The sequence below is a fragment of the Amblyomma americanum genome, chromosome 7 (genome assembly GCF_052857255.1).
Source record: "Amblyomma americanum isolate KBUSLIRL-KWMA chromosome 7, ASM5285725v1, whole genome shotgun sequence".
In the NCBI taxonomy this organism is placed as follows: Eukaryota; Metazoa; Arthropoda; class Arachnida; order Ixodida; family Ixodidae; genus Amblyomma; species Amblyomma americanum.
Genome location: NC_135503.1, coordinates 21154835 through 21171959, shown reverse-complemented (window position 1 = coordinate 21171959; position 17125 = coordinate 21154835). Strand labels below are relative to the sequence as shown.

The window sequence follows — 17125 nt, the reverse complement described above, 5'->3', positions numbered from 1 at the left end:
TATTTGCGTCAGGCCGTTCGGAGGCGTTGTTCTGTCAAGCGCTTGGCTGGCTGCAGCGAGGCATCTCCATGGCTCGTCGTCTGTTCGCGTGCAGGCCGAGGACAACGAGGAATCTTCGTGCACCACCAGCGGGCTGGGCAGCCAGCAGGACCTCGCCGGCCTCCCGAGCAGGGGCAAGTGGGCGGGCAAGGCGGACTTCATCTTCGGCTGCATCAGCTACGCCGTGGGCCTGGGCAATGTCTGGCGGTTTCCCTACCTCTGCTACGAAAACGGAGGCGGTGAGCAAAAAAGTTGTGCAAACGTTTCATCGGGAATGGAAAGGCGCGGCAACTGTCCGAGTATCGATGGATACGTGAACTGCGCCTCATGGAAATGTATAAAGGAGAGAGCTTTAGTCGGAACAGAGAGAGTCAGCGCGCTGGAGGGCTTCGGATTCATTTCTACCGCTTGGGGTTCTTTACTGTGCACTGACATCTCACAGCGCATGGACGTTTTCTTCATTTCGCTTCAGCGAAGTGTGGCCGCCCTTTTAAAAATGGTCTATAGACTGTCTGTTGACTTCGACTCTTTTGCCTTCCTATAACATTTCCTTTTTTCTATTCAAACTCTGTAGACTGTCTATAGAAGAAGTCTAATAAATGTGTATGGGCATAAATCTATAGATTGTCCACATACTCTTTATAGAATTTTTATTGCCTATAAACTAGTCTATAGAATTTGTCTATTGAAAGTCTATAGAGTTTCAGACAAACATCTACGGACAAACTTGTAAAGAAATTTTTCTAAGGGCGGTGCGGCTGGGACACGGCGCCTGTCCTGTGGTCCTTGTTCAGTGTCTTCGTAACGTTTGCGCCCACTTATTCATCACGAACAGCATCCAATTATCCCAACTTTCCATACCGGGATTCGAACCCGCGGCTTCATGCTCAGCAGCCTAACGCTGTAAACGTGGCAGAAGCAGTAGCCGACTTACCCGTCTCAGTAACGCGGTAGTTGAAAGAAATAAAAAAAAAACTCCCAGAATGGTACCACACTTCCAACTCATCAAAACACCATTATCACGCAAGAGATTGCGAGTCGTAGAAGAATTTAAATAAACCGGTGAGGTAGGATGTGCAAACTAATATCGGAATAGTTTGGGATGCCTAAGCGTTCAAAGCCAGTGGTAGTCAGGGTTGCTTTAAGCCTGTCACGATCCGGTACTTATCTAACGGTACCTGCATGTCGGAGATATCAAGGCGTTTAAATAAATTGTCTTTCGCCGTTCTTGTGGCGTCAAGGCGCATATCTCTTGCTCGACGTCAGAATCGTAGTATCATATGACATTTATCAAAACTTGCAGATATCCAAAGATTACAGGGAGTTTTAGAAGGTCCTCAGGTATAGCTGGAAGTTGTCATTCCCCATTTGGGTGTCTTGCACACGACAGATCAAAGGGGCGCTTAAAGACTAAACTGGTTAAATCTCGCAAACACCATCTTAGAAATCGTGGTAAGAAATCATTAAAAAAAACGCAGCTTCTCAGAAAAGAAATTCCGTAGAGAAAGAGGAAGGGCAACGAGGAAGACACAGAGATGGCGTGGCTTTCGGATTATCTTCAAAGAGCTGTCGTTTGTTACCCAGAATGCAGCTGGTGCTACTTGAAGAGGCTGCATCCTCGACAGCCCGAGCATTCACCCTTGCTCCTCACGCGTTGCTGACTGTCGGGGCAGAATCATCACTCCATTGTTGAAGGAAAAGAGCTGACACTGAAGATAAGGTCTCAAGAGACGCCCTCAGCAGGGCACGTGGCCGCTATCTGCGATCAAAGGCGGCTCGGTGAACCAAGTCATGCTCAGCGACGCTTTTGTTTACGTTTTGCGACATTTAGCCCAAAAATTAGCACTGAATTGGCTTTTATCTGAAAGTCGCTATGAGGTGTCGATAAAGACGATAAATACCCCGCGAGCGTAGAACCTGGCTCAGCCAGAAATACACAGAGGCTCATCTCAGGAGAAAGCCGCTTCCATCTCACGAATCTGGCTCTTTTGTTGTTGTTGTAGACAAAAGGTCGGGAAAATATAGTAGACCACCGGAAAACAAGGGAATTTAACGTTTACCAGAACCAATTCGATGGCAAGCTATGTCGTCCACGGTGACAGCTCCCAGCTGAGTTCAGACTAATGAGATGTTGTCAAACACTGTTGCTGCAGTTTTTGACAGAAAATAACGTTCAGGTACCTCAATAATTTTATCGAATTCAATCATAATATGCGCTAGCTGGCCGTACTACTGTCAAATACTACAATTTGAATTCTGAACCTTTGCCGTACATTGTGAACGCTATATCGTTAATCGCTGGTTCTCCGTATCATTAGCCCATTTCTGAACCACTGCGTCGAACTTGCCCTTGAAACACACCGGCGTTTCGCGACCTTCGATCCTTGCCCCTTGATCGACGCGTGCACTTCGCGCAAGCATGCAATGACATTCCTCCAGAATACTTAAAATGCGAGCTGCTTGAATGTTTAGTGTCTTGTACGCTCGCCTACAGCGGGGAAATATGAGCTCCATTTTTATGCGCGCTGGAATGTGAAACCGACTCCCCACGAATCCATTGGAGATGCACTTCACGCTGTGTGATCATGCAACAAGAAAGCGCCGTTGCACCTCTGAGCTGTCTGTAAAGCAAAATGACCCGGCGGCACCTGTTACGACCATTTTTTTTTCTTTCTTCTGATAAAATAAAAGTAAAACGACCTTTGCGTTTGGCCCAGATATTTGTGGCATCTTACCTTCAGTATCACCTTGGGCGTGCCTTACAAATTTACTCCCGCGTTCTCGCAGAGTGCGAACAGACGGCCGGTGCATGAACAGCAGTGGCGGCCACGGCTAGAAGGACGAAAGAGAAAAAAAAAACGGCAGAAAACGTGTGGGGCGCGAGGTCGCTGATTGTGGCTGATGGCGAGAAGAGATAGAGACGCAAGCGCACGTGCTAGCAATATGCGGGCGATCTGTCTATGTATATATAAGTATATTTTCTGGCCCCGCCGCGGTGGCTCAGTGGTTAGGGCGCTCGACTACTGATCCGGAGTTCCCGGGTTCGAACCCGACCGCGGCGGCTGCGTTTTTATGGAGGAAAAACGCTAAGGCGCCCGTGTGCTGTGCGATGTCAGTGCACGTTAAAGATCCCCAGGTGGTCGAAATTATTTCGGAGCCCTCCACTACGGCACCTCTCTCTTCCTTTCTTCTTTCACTCCCTCCATTATCCCTTCCCTTACGGCGTGGTTCAGGTGTCCGACGATATATGAGACAGATACTGCGCCATTTCCTTTCCCCCAAAAAACCAATTATTTTCTACGTTCTGCAGCACGGGTGTTTGGAGACGTGGTCGCTTGTATTCAAGCTCAAGATGCTTTGTTCTGCGGCCGAATAATAATAATAATTGGTTTTTGGTGGAAAGGAAATGGCGCAGTATCTGTCTCATATATCGTTGGACACCTGAACCGCGCCGTAAGGGAAGGGATAAAGGAGAGAGTGAAAGAAGAGAGGAACAAATAGGTCCGTAGTGGAGGGCTCCGGAATAATTTCGACCACCTGGGGATCTTTAACGTGCACTGACATCGCACAGCACACGGGCGCCTTAGCGTTTTTCCTCCATAAAAACGCAGCCGCCGCGGTCGGGTTCGAACCCGGGAACTGCGGCCGAATTTTAACTTCTGTACAGAAACTTACTTTTGCTGCATAAGCCAGTTTCAGCTTCGCTGTTCTTCCTTAAGATCATTATAAACCCTTAGCTGACTCACCGAACTCTCCACATAAAGTTTATTTTAGGACTGGCCTACCCTGATCAGCCAACCAATCAGAGAAATGCCATGACACCTGTTAATCAAGAATAAACTAACACCGTCGCGTTGCTCAATCGCAACAGCTGCAATGCCGACATCCGAGGCTCCTGTCAATCACACCAGCCTCCTTGACCAGCTGACAGCCAGTAACAAACCTACCGTGCACGTTAACAGCGTTAAAATAAAAAAAAAATGCGGCCGAATTTTAACGCTGTTAACGTGCACGGTAGGTTTGTTACTGGCTGTCAGCTGGCCAAGGAGGCTGGTGTGATTGACAGGAGCCTCGGATGTCGGCATTGCAGCTGTTGCGATTGAGCAACGTGACGGTGTTAGTTTATTCTTGATTAACAGGTGTCATGGCATTTCTCTGATTGGTTGGCTGACCAGGGTAGGCCAGTCCTAAAATAAACTTTATGTGGAGAGTTCGGTGAGTCAGCTAAGGGTTTATAATGATCTTAAGGAAGAACAGCGAAGCTGAAACTGGCTTATGCAGCAAAAGTAAGTTTCTGTACAGAAGTATCGAAAGACTGGTAATTTAGATACCGTTCATAACAGGCAAAGAGTTAAAAAAATGACACATAATAAACAGACAGCGCTTGTCCTGTCTAGTTTTTATCTAGCCTGCCGTTCCGCGCGCTGTTTGCCCAAAAAGTTCGTTTTAATATTTGTACATGTTTCAAGCCAAGTATATTTTCTTCAATAGCAGCTTTTTCTGATGATCGCTGTCTTTTTTCAATAGGGCCTCTCGGTGAACTCTTCCTTTTCTAGTTTATGGAGGAATCACGTTTTTGAAGAACTCATAAAATTAGTAAGACTACATTGCTGTCTTCATGAAGTCCACAGACCACAGAGAGAGATATACTGAAAGTAGAAGTTAAAAGCCTTTGCTATATTGATTAAAATAAAATCACTAAACAACATTAAAAACTAAAAACTAAGAAATCGTCTGCCACTCAATTAATTTTGCCAATACACTCGCACACCATAAATGCTATGCATGTCTAAATGCTTCCATGCGATTTGATGTGCCGTATGCTTAGTTTGGTTGTTTTGCTTCACTTTTATCCATCTGTGGTCAGTTGCTCACTGAGAGGTCACACACATATATCCCTGGATTCATGCTGTTTTACTTGTTCTAGACACTGGCTTATTGTTTGTGTTTTTGTGAAACTGCCCTTAAAGTGAAAGGACTTGCTCAGTGGTCTGTAATCATCCCGAGTGCAGTAGCTGCAAGGAAGCATTATGTGGAGCTTTGCAAATTTTACTGGACACTTGTCTGCTGTTTTTCGATTTTGTGGACTGCTGTACATGCGTTCTAAATACCATGATCTCACACAATGTTCCTCTGTTTCTGTGCAGGTGCATTCCTCATCCCCTACTTCATCTGCCTCATCACTACAGCGATTCCTATGTTCTACTTGGAAGTCGCCATGGGCCAGTACTTGAGTCGTGGAGGCATAGGGATATGGGGCATAGTGCCAATGTTCAAAGGTATGTCAGCTTGTAGCACATCTGGGGTGATCATTACTAGAACTTCCCTTGCGGATACAGGAAACCACTAAAATCCACCACACAGGAAGGAGCCATCAGACATATAGCAAGAGCAGTTGTCTGGCTAGTTGGCTTGATAATTGTAATGCCATCAAAGGTTGTGTGCTAAAAAGGCGACAGGCGACATGAAGACAGAAGACACGACAGGATGAGCGCAACAGGACGAGCGACAGGACACGACAGAAACACGACAGGACACGACAGGACGAGCGAGAGGATTGCACTTATATTGTTTCTTCATGTCTTCATGTCATCTGTTTTGCCCATAACCTTTGATGGCATTACGAGTACCAGGCACATAGTTTCATTTTCGGAGCCGTGAAATTGTCTACTATTGAATTGATAAACACAGTAATAACTTCTTACAGTGCATAGTTGGTCTGTTATGAAAGTTACCCGTGTAACCATAGGTTAACAGTGTTATCAAGCTATACACTCTGGAAAGAAAACTGTAATAGCAATGATTAGATGTTGATGCAGCAATTCACTTGGCGGGTGTAACATGGCCGGCAGTGTAGGTTTGCAACATTTAATAACCCTCTTTCACTTTTGCAGGCATCGGCATCGCATCACTGACCATTGTGACACTTTCCAATATCTACTACATGGTGATCGTGGCATGGATCCTGTTCTACCTAATCTCGTCGTTCACTGAAGTTCTACCCTGGAAGCACTGCGGCAACCACTGGAACACTGAAAATTGCTGGGAGTACAATGATACGCACCCCATGCCACACAATGGATCTGTCACACCTATTGTAGAGTTCTGGGAGTGAGTATGACATACACTTGAGCCTTTTATAGGACATCTAGGCAAGGAAAAGTAGCTCAAAAAATTTGTGAAAGCCTTGTGTCTTATCATCACTTGCTGTGCAATGTTTTCCGCCTTATGTTTTTTGGATCGAACCCCTAAATTTAGGCTCATTTTAATGTTTATTTTACAGTGATAATAACTGAAATATACCTCGTGTAATGCAGAACATTTAGATTGTGCATGATGACTATATACACCTTATCTCTTTTCTTCCTCTGTCTCCTAAGATAGTGTTCACAACATTAACGCTTAACAACTATTTCCATATTTTGATGATTGTGCCATATTAATTTGGTATGCTTATGTTGTACCTCATTCTTTCTTTTACCACACCCTCCCACCACCCTCCATTCTCGCTCTCAGGAACCATGTTCTCGGCATTTCTTCCGGATTGCATGAAATGGGAAATATGCGTTTGGAACTGGCATTGTACTTGTTCCTGTCATGGTTCATTGTGTACATTGTCATTTGGAGAGGTCTCCATCAAAGTGGCAAGGTAATCAATTTACATTTGTCTCTCACACTTTTAGCCACCTGTTTCTCAGTGAATTGATTGTGAACCAATAGTGGACCTCTTTCAATTAATAATTATGAAGGTGCATATGAATAAACACATTGAATACCAAGCTAACTTGCCTTTAAAAAAGTCCATTTGCAACTCATGTCATTAACACTGTCACCAGGTTGGTATAAGTATGGTTCACATTTTTTTAAAACCCATGACCCCGCATGGTCATCATGTTTAAATCAGCATCCTCGCTTGCAAGAAATTAAACTGTGAGGTCTAGGTCTACGGGGGTTTAACGTCCCAAAGCGACTCAGGCTATGAGAGACGCCGTAGTGAAGGGCTCCAGGGATTTCGACCACCTGGAGTTCTTTAACGTGCACTGACATCGCACGGCACACGGGCTTCTAGAATTTCGCCTCCATCGAAATTCAACCGCCGCGGCCAGGATCGAACCCGCGTCTTTCGGGCCAGCAGCCGAGCACCATAACCACACAACCACCGCGGCGGCTCCAACAACAAATTAAACATCAGCATAATCTAAAGCACATCTCGCATAGAGAACGAAAAAATTTCACATCAGCAATCATGTCTTCATATTGTCCCTTGCAGATCGTCTGGGTGACAGCCATATTCCCATACATTTGTCTCTTCGTGCTGCTTGTGAGAGGCGTCACACTGCAGGGTTCAGTCGACGGCCTGTTGTTTTACGTTACCCCTGACTGGAGCCAACTGCTCAAGCCAAAGGTAAGCATGTTGCCCTGTTACGTCAGGTAGGATGGTTTTTGTTTATTGAGCCCTTTTTGCCCGAAGGCTGCTGAAGCGTGCACAACTAATGCTTGTGGCCATTTTTGCCTCATTGTCAACCACTGCCAATTGTGATCATATTGTCCCTGCAGCTTACTCCAACTATAATGTGCTTCTTTTTTTTTCTTCCTTTGATGCGTTCTCCGCTCAGGTATGGATTGCTGCAGGCACTCAGGTGTTCTATACTTTTGGGATTGGCGTTGGCTCTGTGGTGACACTAGGTAGCTACAACAAGTTTCATCAGAATTTCTTCAGGTTAGAGTCCATGCCCACCTTTTCATCTTGGTGCCTTCCGTCGTTGGAACCATCGGCGATCGTTCGCTGCTTTCCCTCTCCCCTGCTTTCCCTTTCTCAATGCAACTCACTGCTGCTTGTTGCACATGAAAGCGTGTGATAATTTTATTTGAGCAATGTGGATCCCACTCAACATGAACTCTTTATTTTAACAAGAGTGCGGGCTCAGCAGAAGCTTTATGCCTGAATAGTTGTGGCCTATGCACCATTTCTCAAAACCGCCTGTTCATTTTTGTGCACACTGAAGCGCTAGTAACCTCAGATTATCTCCTTTGTGATATAGATCTCCTTTGCTCCTTTGTAACATGTGGATGCTGAAAACTTCTCGAACAGGCTCTGGGTCACCTCAAGGTCATTTTTGTCTTTGTTCTTAATTGCCTATTCAAATCGAAGATATGAACTGTGCCCGAAAAAACAGCTTTGCCCTGTTTGTTAGAAATGATATGCTAGAAATTAAAGTGCAAACAATTTGTGAACTAATCGCAGCTTAATTTTGTGTGTATCTTTTTTTGCAAAGGGGTGATAGCTATGATTTATATTTTGACGTGAAGGGTAGTTCTTGGCGTACTACATAAGGAACTGGTTTCTTATGTGTCTATCCCCGGACTCTGTGTGATAACATATAAAGATCATTATTCAGTTCTACCTGTTAGGTTTTTAGTTTATCGCAGTAGTATGTTTATACAGACTCAGTTTCAGGCATGGCAAATCTTGTCTTTACCAGATCCTTGTCTTTACGTGATTGTAGCTTGAACAACTTTTTATAATAAAAGCATAGAATGAATTTTGAGTGCTTGAGAAATGGTGCCCGCACACATTTTTACTGCATTTCACAGTAGAACAAATGCCGTTGACTTCACTGTCAAACTGATTCTGGCTTTTCTATATGTAGTAGGTTTGCGAACATGGAAAGATGTCTGGTATTGGTTGTGGGAGTGAGTTTCAAGCTATTTTTGGCACAGAAGAAGTCTGTGCATACCATATGACGTATTACCATTCAAATAACTATGGTTCATGTACAGTGTGACATATTTAGTGCTAATGTCACTGATGTGTTATATTTAATGAGCGTACAGAGCAAGATACAGTTCATGTTTTGTGGGATTGGCGCTAGCAATTAGTCTCATCTTTTTTTGTTGTCTCTTAGAAAGTCTCGTTGATGCCGTCACATGTACTTAAAGCAAACCAAGTAAATTTAGAAGCTCAATGATGCTCTCACATAGTGATGTCCAAATAGGCTGCTTAGTGAAACAAGTAGTCTAGCTCCCGCCAAGCACTTAAGGCTGGATATAAATACTTACATTACTTAATTTCACACCCCGTCTATGTCATTCACCTGGAATGAGTCTCGTGACTACAGTCTAAAAAATTCTGTCACCTGGCAATTATGGCCCCTACATAAAGCCACCAGCAATATACTATGTCAGCAAATGGACTCAGTGAAAGGTGGGTATCTGCTTGCGAGAATCTTAAAGGACAAAGTAAGCACTCCTAATGTTGCGGCATCAGCGAGGTTCTCATATCACGCTTGTCCTCGTGCCTATCTAGCTTAGTACGTATAATCACTTGTGAATGGTATGCTGTCATCCTAATTAGAAAACTTCGTTTTCTGTGCTCCCATTTTTCTGCAGGGACTCCGCAATTGTTTGTTCCATCAATCCACTGACAAGTCTTCTAGCGGGGACAGTTATATTCTCAGTGCTCGGTCACATGGCTTTTGTAGCTGATAAATCAGTAGGCGATGTTGTGAAGTCAGGTGAGTGACTTTCCTGTGGCCCCGTAGCTCAGCTTGCATAATGCACGAATATATATATACATATATGCAAAAACATTTGCTAACTACTTCTTTGATTAAAACTTAGCACTGAAAAATTACTGTCCGGTTTCATAACGTTCTTCTATGTGACATCAAAACCTGTTGTTACTTCACATGAGTAACAGTGAAGGGTCCTTAAGGGATCAATAAATGATGATGATGAAGGTTCAAGTCATGTTGGATGAAAGCTTTAATGAAAAGCAACCTTTTATGGCACTTGTCTCAACATCGAAGTGAAATGAATTCTTTAAAAGCTCTATTTTGTTGTTTTATAGAACAGTATGACATGATGTCTTAATCCTTCATCCCTTTCTTTCACGCTGGCTTTCCAGGACCAGGCTTGGCCTTTCTTGTGTACCCTGAAGTTGTGACACGGATGCCAGCTTCGACGGTGTGGTCTATACTGTTTTTCGTCATGCTGCTCTGTCTGGGAATAAACAGCCAGGTATGCATACATCTGCCTGCATTATGCCTGTATTATGAATATTTAGGCATTTGCTTTGCACTGCATTTCCATACTATTTGATGCCTTGTATTATACGCATATAGTTGTGTTTCAGTTTTATATTTTTCTATGTATTGCGGCTCGCAGCGTAAGTTCGGCAGTTGAGTCAAAGACATTCGATTAGAAGGCATTTGATGCGCCTATACAGCAGTGGCATCGATGGCCAGATCGCGGGTTTGATTCCATAGTTGGTCGCCAGATATGTACCAAGGGCTATGGTGCCTCACCTAGTCAGCTACATAAAGCTTCCAACAATCGATCTGACCTCAGGAGGCAAGGAGACAAAAGCAAACATGCTGTTTCAATTTCCTTTTTTTTTTTTCTGTACAAAAGCAGAAACAGCTGTGTTAGTGTAACATACACATGTTGGAACAGGTTTGTATGAGGTGCTTATAAATTGCATGCTTCTTTTCTCCCATTTTTTATATCGTTTTGCAGTTCTGTCCCTCTGAAGCGATAGTCGCTGGCATAATCGACCAATGGCCGCAACTGGTCACTCGGAGAAAGCTTATCACATTCTTCATGGTCGTGTTCCAGTTTCTGCTTGGGCTTCCAATGGTCACTCAGGTGAATTTCCCACTGCTTATAAATAAATTTACGGTCAGGTTTACTGTTTTCAAGAATGCACTGGAAATTTTGCTGCTTCAATTCACACATATCAGTAAATTGCGCTGAAGTTTGTTCTTGTTGTGAAAAGGAGAGCATGGAGCCACTGTGCACTTGGACAACAAAAGTTGACGCTGCGGCATTGACAGTGAAAGTACGCAAAAACATTTGCTAACTACTTCTTTGATTAAAACTTAGCACTGAAACATTACTGCCCGGTTTCATAACGTTCTTCTACATGACATCAAAACCTGTTGTTACTTTACAGACAGCGATGAGTAACAGTAAATGACATATGCATAGCTTCATTTCATCACGCTACTTGAACATGTGCAATTTCAACAACACACAGACCGTGCAAGATGAACAGTCCTTATGATAGCAATAGTGAATTTTGTGTTTTCTTTCATTGGGCTTAACAAGCGTACATAGAAGCATACATATATATATTTTCTTATTAAGTATAACTCTGATGCTGCAGTGACATTCGAGTCGCATGCAAAGAAAGTTCCTTGCAACTTTCGGAAATTGTAACGCATTACTAAATACTCAAAACTGTACCTGTCCATTAGCATTGTGTGACTTAGTGGGTATGAACGATATTTGAATTAACGCGCATTAGTCTTCTCTGTTTCTTATTGCAGGGTGGGATGTACCTTTTGCAACTGATGGACAACTATGCTGTCACTGGCATCACGTTGCTGTTTATCGTATTCTTCCAGGCAGTTGCACTGTCCTGGATATACGGTGAGCATGTCGTAAAGTTGTATGGACTTCATCATAAACTTGTATGTGTGAATCCTAGGACTAACAGGTCGTAAATGGATGTTGTTTCAGGAACAAGCAACATCTCTGACAACATCAAAGAAATGCTCGGTCGTCGCCCAAGCGCCTTGTTCCGGCTCAGCTGGTCGATCTTTGTACCAGCTGTGTGTGTGGTAAGTACAGACAGTTTATTCTTCGGCCATTTTCCAGTTACCTCCAGTATTGCACCAAGGTGTTGCGTGAAAACTTCTTAAAACTTTTCTGCACATTTAAAATTGCTTGTGCTTCTTTCTCAAATTTAAACATCCCTGATTATTAATACATGCCAGAAAAATAGGAATGACTAAAAGGATGCTTAGCCTGCTGCAATCACTTCTAGCAAATGCATATCAGAATAAAATAAAATTTGTCACAGAAGTCTTTAAACAGCATTCAATCAGCAAATAACAATTAATACTGTGAAACTATAGCAGCATTAAACTTGATCACCTTACATGTGCCAGCTTCAGTGCCATTTCGTTCTTGCTTTCTGCACTTGATATGTAAGACACCAATAAAGGACTTCAGATAATGTGAATGTGCGATGATCTCCTTTGTTCGTTTTTACGCAGGCCATATTCCTGTTCTCTGTGATCAAGTACCAGCCGATTGTATATGCCAAGACGTACGCATACCCGTGGTGGGGTGAGATGCTGGGCTGGTTCATGGCGCTCGCCTCCATGGTTATGATTCCTGGATACATGATATACTTCCTTATCACCACTCCCGGTTCTCTACGACAGGTGAGAAATCATGGCAGAAATTCCAACTAGTTTTGCATGTAGCTATTCAAAAAGTAATAGCTTATGTAATAATGTATGATTAGTAGGTCTGATCATTTCCACTGCAGTCTAGTGGACACAATAGCTGGCAAACTGCTAGTTGGGTTAGTTAACTGGCTGCTTGCTGGCTAATATTAATGAAAACACTGAAGTACTTTTTCCTGATTATGCTTTTATTTGTTTTGCAGAGGATCATAACGGGCGTTTCTCCACAGTTAGCAGGACACGATGAGAAGGAGGAGAAGGAGTACACATTTAGCAACAGAGCCCTACAAGCATAGACACTCAAGACCAATTTCACCACCGAGCTCACCACGCATGATGACTTCATCTCATCGACCATAGTACCCATGCATTGTATCTATGCATCACTTCGTGTATGATATCGCGTATTTTTCTTGTGGATCAAGTGTGTTTACACACACTGCCTACTTTACTCTGCATCGCCAATAAATTATATTGCAATGTACACATTCACACATGAGTGAACACCTTTGCCTATAAAAGAGTTCAAAACTCATGGTGTTTGTTTCCTGTTATTGATTTCATGCACTGTCAGCATAAATTAAAATGCGACCGATACAATACAAATGCGAAGAGCAAAACGTGAAAATCCTAGTAGGCAAGTGCAATTTATTTTCACTTCTAAGGCACGATGGCCACACTTTTGTAAGTGTTAATGAACTGGACATAAATTTGCACTCCAGCAGCTAATAATCGTGCGCTTGTGTGTGTCGTGTTTCAGTTGTCCTGATCGCATTTCATTTGACACTAATGGCAATAAGAAGACAAAAAGTAAAATATAGCGGGGGAACCAAATGAATAGAATCGAAGCGGTAGCGGCGGAGATGTCAACGCCATTTGCACCCTGGGGAAAGTCATTTATAGAGAGCTGTTCCTCTATAACAACAAAAAAAAACTGCAAAAAGTTCCATTAATTAGGTTATGCTTTTTTTCAGCAAGAAAATGGCTGTACGAATTACTTTCTCCAAGGATTAATGACGTTGCCTCTAGATTAACCTTTGCCATCGTATGTCGTAACAGAAAACGCCTGCTTTCTCCTGCAGGCAAGAATGCCATTTCGGTGAGCCTGGATCTGTTGACCATGCACTGTTTGAGGTGAAATTATCCATTACAACTTGGCAGCGAGAGTGTTTAAAATGATGGACATTTTAAATGGTGTTATCAAGCTCGTGAGATACCATCATTTGAGGCTGCAGCAAAATCCTTCATAGCGGAAAATAGGTTATGCGCTGTTCAATTTCTACAAAGAAATCGTAACAAAAATAAATTCATAAAATCATTTTTTTCTGTGAGAATTTAATGTCGGCAGAGACGATCGGTTCACGCTTGCAATAGGGCGAGTGGGGATTGGACGCGGTCTAGTCTTATAGTGATAGTAATGCATTTTCTGATGTGTAAGATGGTATAATAACTGCTATCAAGTCACTACATTATGTGTGCACTTTTTTGCACAGTGAAGAATTGTTCACTTCGGAAACCATACCTATTTTCGACATTATATCCTTACAGGCTTGCAATAAGAAATGTCCACGGAGGGTCTAGAGCTTTGCTACCGAGAGCATGCCGAGTTTCCGTGGTCATAGACGTTCATGATTGACAATCAAGGTTTCCACAAAAACCTACGTGACCTCAGAAAACTGCAGGTGTATTTGCTACCGGCCTTCGATGATCACGATTTTCGCACACTAAATGTTAGAGGTATGACTGCAGTGGCCGTACATCTACCAAGTTCTATGTCATCATACACCGGTGTACAGTGCCTGGCACCTTTAAGTTACATGCTCAGTTTGAATATGTTGCTCCAGCTAATGCTTTCTTCTACGTACTATGCACGAAATTTCATGCAAGTTTTATTCACTTTTGCACCTTCCATATTGAAGGATAATATCGCAAAATTTTTTCACGTGTTGTTCTGCGATGTCACTCACGGCTTTGTATGCCATATTTTTGTCATATGACTTAAGTTGTCTTGTAATGCTTAACCAACATGACACTTCGATACTTCATTGGCCTAAAAAGCAGCGTGCTCTGAATGTTGCCTTTTTTCGTGATTTGAGGAAGGGGGTTTAGTAGGCACTGCTAAGCACAGTGTCCTTAAATAGCACGGCTGACGGCAACGATTTTCTCAAACTGTCGGTTTTTATACATTGTTGATAATAAGAGTTTACGTCTGTCGTCTAATTCGAAGCTTTTAAGAATGGGTAGGGGCAAAAAACTGCTGCCATTTAATTAGGGCCATGGACCGCAGTTGAGAAAAATTCAGAGAACACGCTACTGCATCGCCACCAGACTGAACCAAGAACCCGGATGTGGAGCATCCAAACGCATATAAAAAGTTCATGTGCACAGCTCGCATGCAGCATGCATTATACTTACCCCCCTGTTTTGCATTTGATGCTCTAACGCGCTCAAAGCAGCCTGAAACCCACAACATAAGGTCATAACTCACATTGCAGGAGGACGCCGGTGCTCAAAAGTAATTGTCATTCGTGTACTCTCAGAGAGCTCGCCTCTCAATCAAAAAATCAGGGCCCTAGTATCAAGAAGCACCGGATTTCTGTATAGCCGATACATTATGATTACACTGAAGGCCATTAAAGTTTGCCATATTAGCTGTTCTTGTGTGGGCAGCCCCATAGTTTTGTTCATATGAAGAACCATACATATAGCTTGCACTGATGTCCGTTAATGGAATCCTGGGATACGCTTCCACCATGTTTACTAGCCACCAGCTCCCTCAGTCTGCACGCTGCGTCGTTTCAGTATGGTTGCGTGCGCGATATTTGGTCGCTCCAAGCGCAGTGGTAACCTTGGAAGGAAACTTTCGACGAACAAACTTTTTGAGAACCGGTGCCAGCGAACGAAGGCGCGATGAACACAGATGGGGCTTGCGTGTGACACGCATTTAACATGCCAACTCCGACCACGAGAACCGCAACCTTCAAATGCGTGGCGCGCACTTCAGAACAGGTTAATCCGAAATTTCGACTGTCGAATATGTGCTAATGGCGAAATAAGGAAAGGTTCACTGATTAACCTGATATTTTTGCGTTTAAATGGTGACCATGTGCGCCAATGTAGCTCGATGAGGCAAACCCCGACTGAGCCGCCTGACTTCTCCTTAGGTACAGCACCAAGCCTGAAAATTCCGCACGACGCCAGCGCCGACTGAGAAACGACGTAGCGAAAAGCGGCGAGCTGAGGCAGAAATCGCATGCCGGGGCCGACGCCGCGGGGACAATGACACAGCCGTGCGCCCATCTTCACCATGCATGCCGCCGCTGCTGAGCGCAGATATCAACGTTTCTGTGAACTTCGTTTTAGCACCAAGAAACCAACAAACGAAATAATATTTACATTGAAGCCTCGAGGTGAGTTCACCCAGCTCAAAGGGCTTAAAAGTATTGCGATGACACTTCAATCTAGGAGCACCTCATCTTTCTCGAGCTGCGTTGCTGACAAGCTCTCGCCCACGCACTTTCGAAGGAAATGTGCAGTTTTAGCAATTCGTACGCATTTTTTCGGTGGTCGCAAAGTAGCTGGCAATGTTACCACGTAATGCCCAGGAACAGGCTAGCGGCCGCGCTCTTCTCTGCTCCTAGTGTGTCTAAGGGGCAGATGTTCTCGCACTGCCAAACCTTTTCCTCGCACACGCACTAATACAATAAATTGCGATTTATAGCCTCTGTGAAAGGACTCCGAACCCATCATAGTTTAAATTTCTACGCAAAAAGCGTGAAGAATCCGGTCGTAGCACGAAACACCTTTGTTCATCAGTACGTGCCTCAAAGCGCGCGCCGCAGCCAAGCGGTTCGCAAACATGGCCGCCATATCATTTCGCTGGCGCGACGTCACGTGCGAGCTACGCCTCCTCTAGAAAGATGGCTGCGGCGTCGCTCGCTCACCCATCGTAGTCGCCGTGTCTTGAGTTGCGGATGGTTGTTAAGAGATGGCGCTAGCTACTTCCCTATATCCGCCGGTCAGGGTGATGTGGTGCCGCGGCGGTAGCAGCCGGTGGTGGCATCGGCGGCGCTGGTCCACAGGCGCGGCGGCCCGACTGTTCAATTGTATTTGAGCGAAGTCGTTGTGCTCTGGCCACTTGCATATATTTGCGACTTTCTACTTTCATTTCTGCGCGCTTACGTTTCAGTTTGCTTATTAAACAGTCGAAAACGCGCGGAAGGCGCCGTCTGCTACCGACGTGAGCTACGGCTACTGCACGCCACGACCGCGCCGTAATGTGCGCATGCCCGCATGTGTTGCAAGCGGCCGCCACAAGGATCGCTAGCTACTACCTCGAGTGGAAAGGAGGAAAAAGGAAAAGGTAAGGGCAGCAGGTTTTTGACGCACACGGCAGGCATGTTTCTAAAGGAGGCAATGGCGAAGTTTGCTATGTCCACAACAGGTGGCGCCACCAGGACGGCTGTGGAGGCTGGCGCCCACACAAGTAGCACAGTGGCGGGCGATGAGCTCGACAAGGCCTTACCCAGCGGGTGCGCCTCAGATCGATCAGAGAGAGCAAGCAAACCGGCGCAGAGGGATAAAAGCGGCCAGGAATCCGGCCAGCGGGGCAACAGCGAGAGACACCCCCTACAGAGAGACGACGCCGACTCTGTTCGGGCACCTTACGAGAGACAGGCTCCACCCGACTCATCACGAGAAGTGTGGGTCGTGGGTGATGGCAACGCACCAAGAATAGCCAGGGCACTACGACGGCAACTGGGCAAGCGTATGAGGGTGGAATGCGTCTATGACCGCCATGCGACTGTGGCCGATGTGTACCGGAGGCT

At 44.5% G+C, this 17125-nt stretch overlaps 1 protein-coding gene across 2 annotated transcripts in view; it reads left to right on the top strand.

Moving 5' to 3' along the window:
- The window catches only part of LOC144098645 (sodium- and chloride-dependent GABA transporter 1-like), a 44331-nt gene extending 31500 nt beyond the window's left edge, over window positions 1-12831 (top strand). For both annotated transcript variants that reach the window (XM_077631445.1, XM_077631446.1), the window contains exons 3-15: window positions 95-278; window positions 5187-5318; window positions 5934-6150; window positions 6556-6688; window positions 7310-7444; window positions 7656-7759; window positions 9430-9554; window positions 9947-10059; window positions 10558-10686; window positions 11370-11472; window positions 11563-11663; window positions 12102-12272; window positions 12500-12831. In XM_077631445.1, coding sequence (XP_077487571.1) covers window positions 95-278; window positions 5187-5318; window positions 5934-6150; window positions 6556-6688; window positions 7310-7444; window positions 7656-7759; window positions 9430-9554; window positions 9947-10059; window positions 10558-10686; window positions 11370-11472; window positions 11563-11663; window positions 12102-12272; window positions 12500-12592 — 1740 coding nt within the window. In that variant the 3' untranslated portion in view covers window positions 12593-12831. The remainder of the gene's footprint in view (window positions 1-94; window positions 279-5186; window positions 5319-5933; window positions 6151-6555; window positions 6689-7309; window positions 7445-7655; window positions 7760-9429; window positions 9555-9946; window positions 10060-10557; window positions 10687-11369; window positions 11473-11562; window positions 11664-12101; window positions 12273-12499) is intronic.
- The last annotated feature ends 4294 nt before the right edge of the window (window positions 12832-17125 follow it).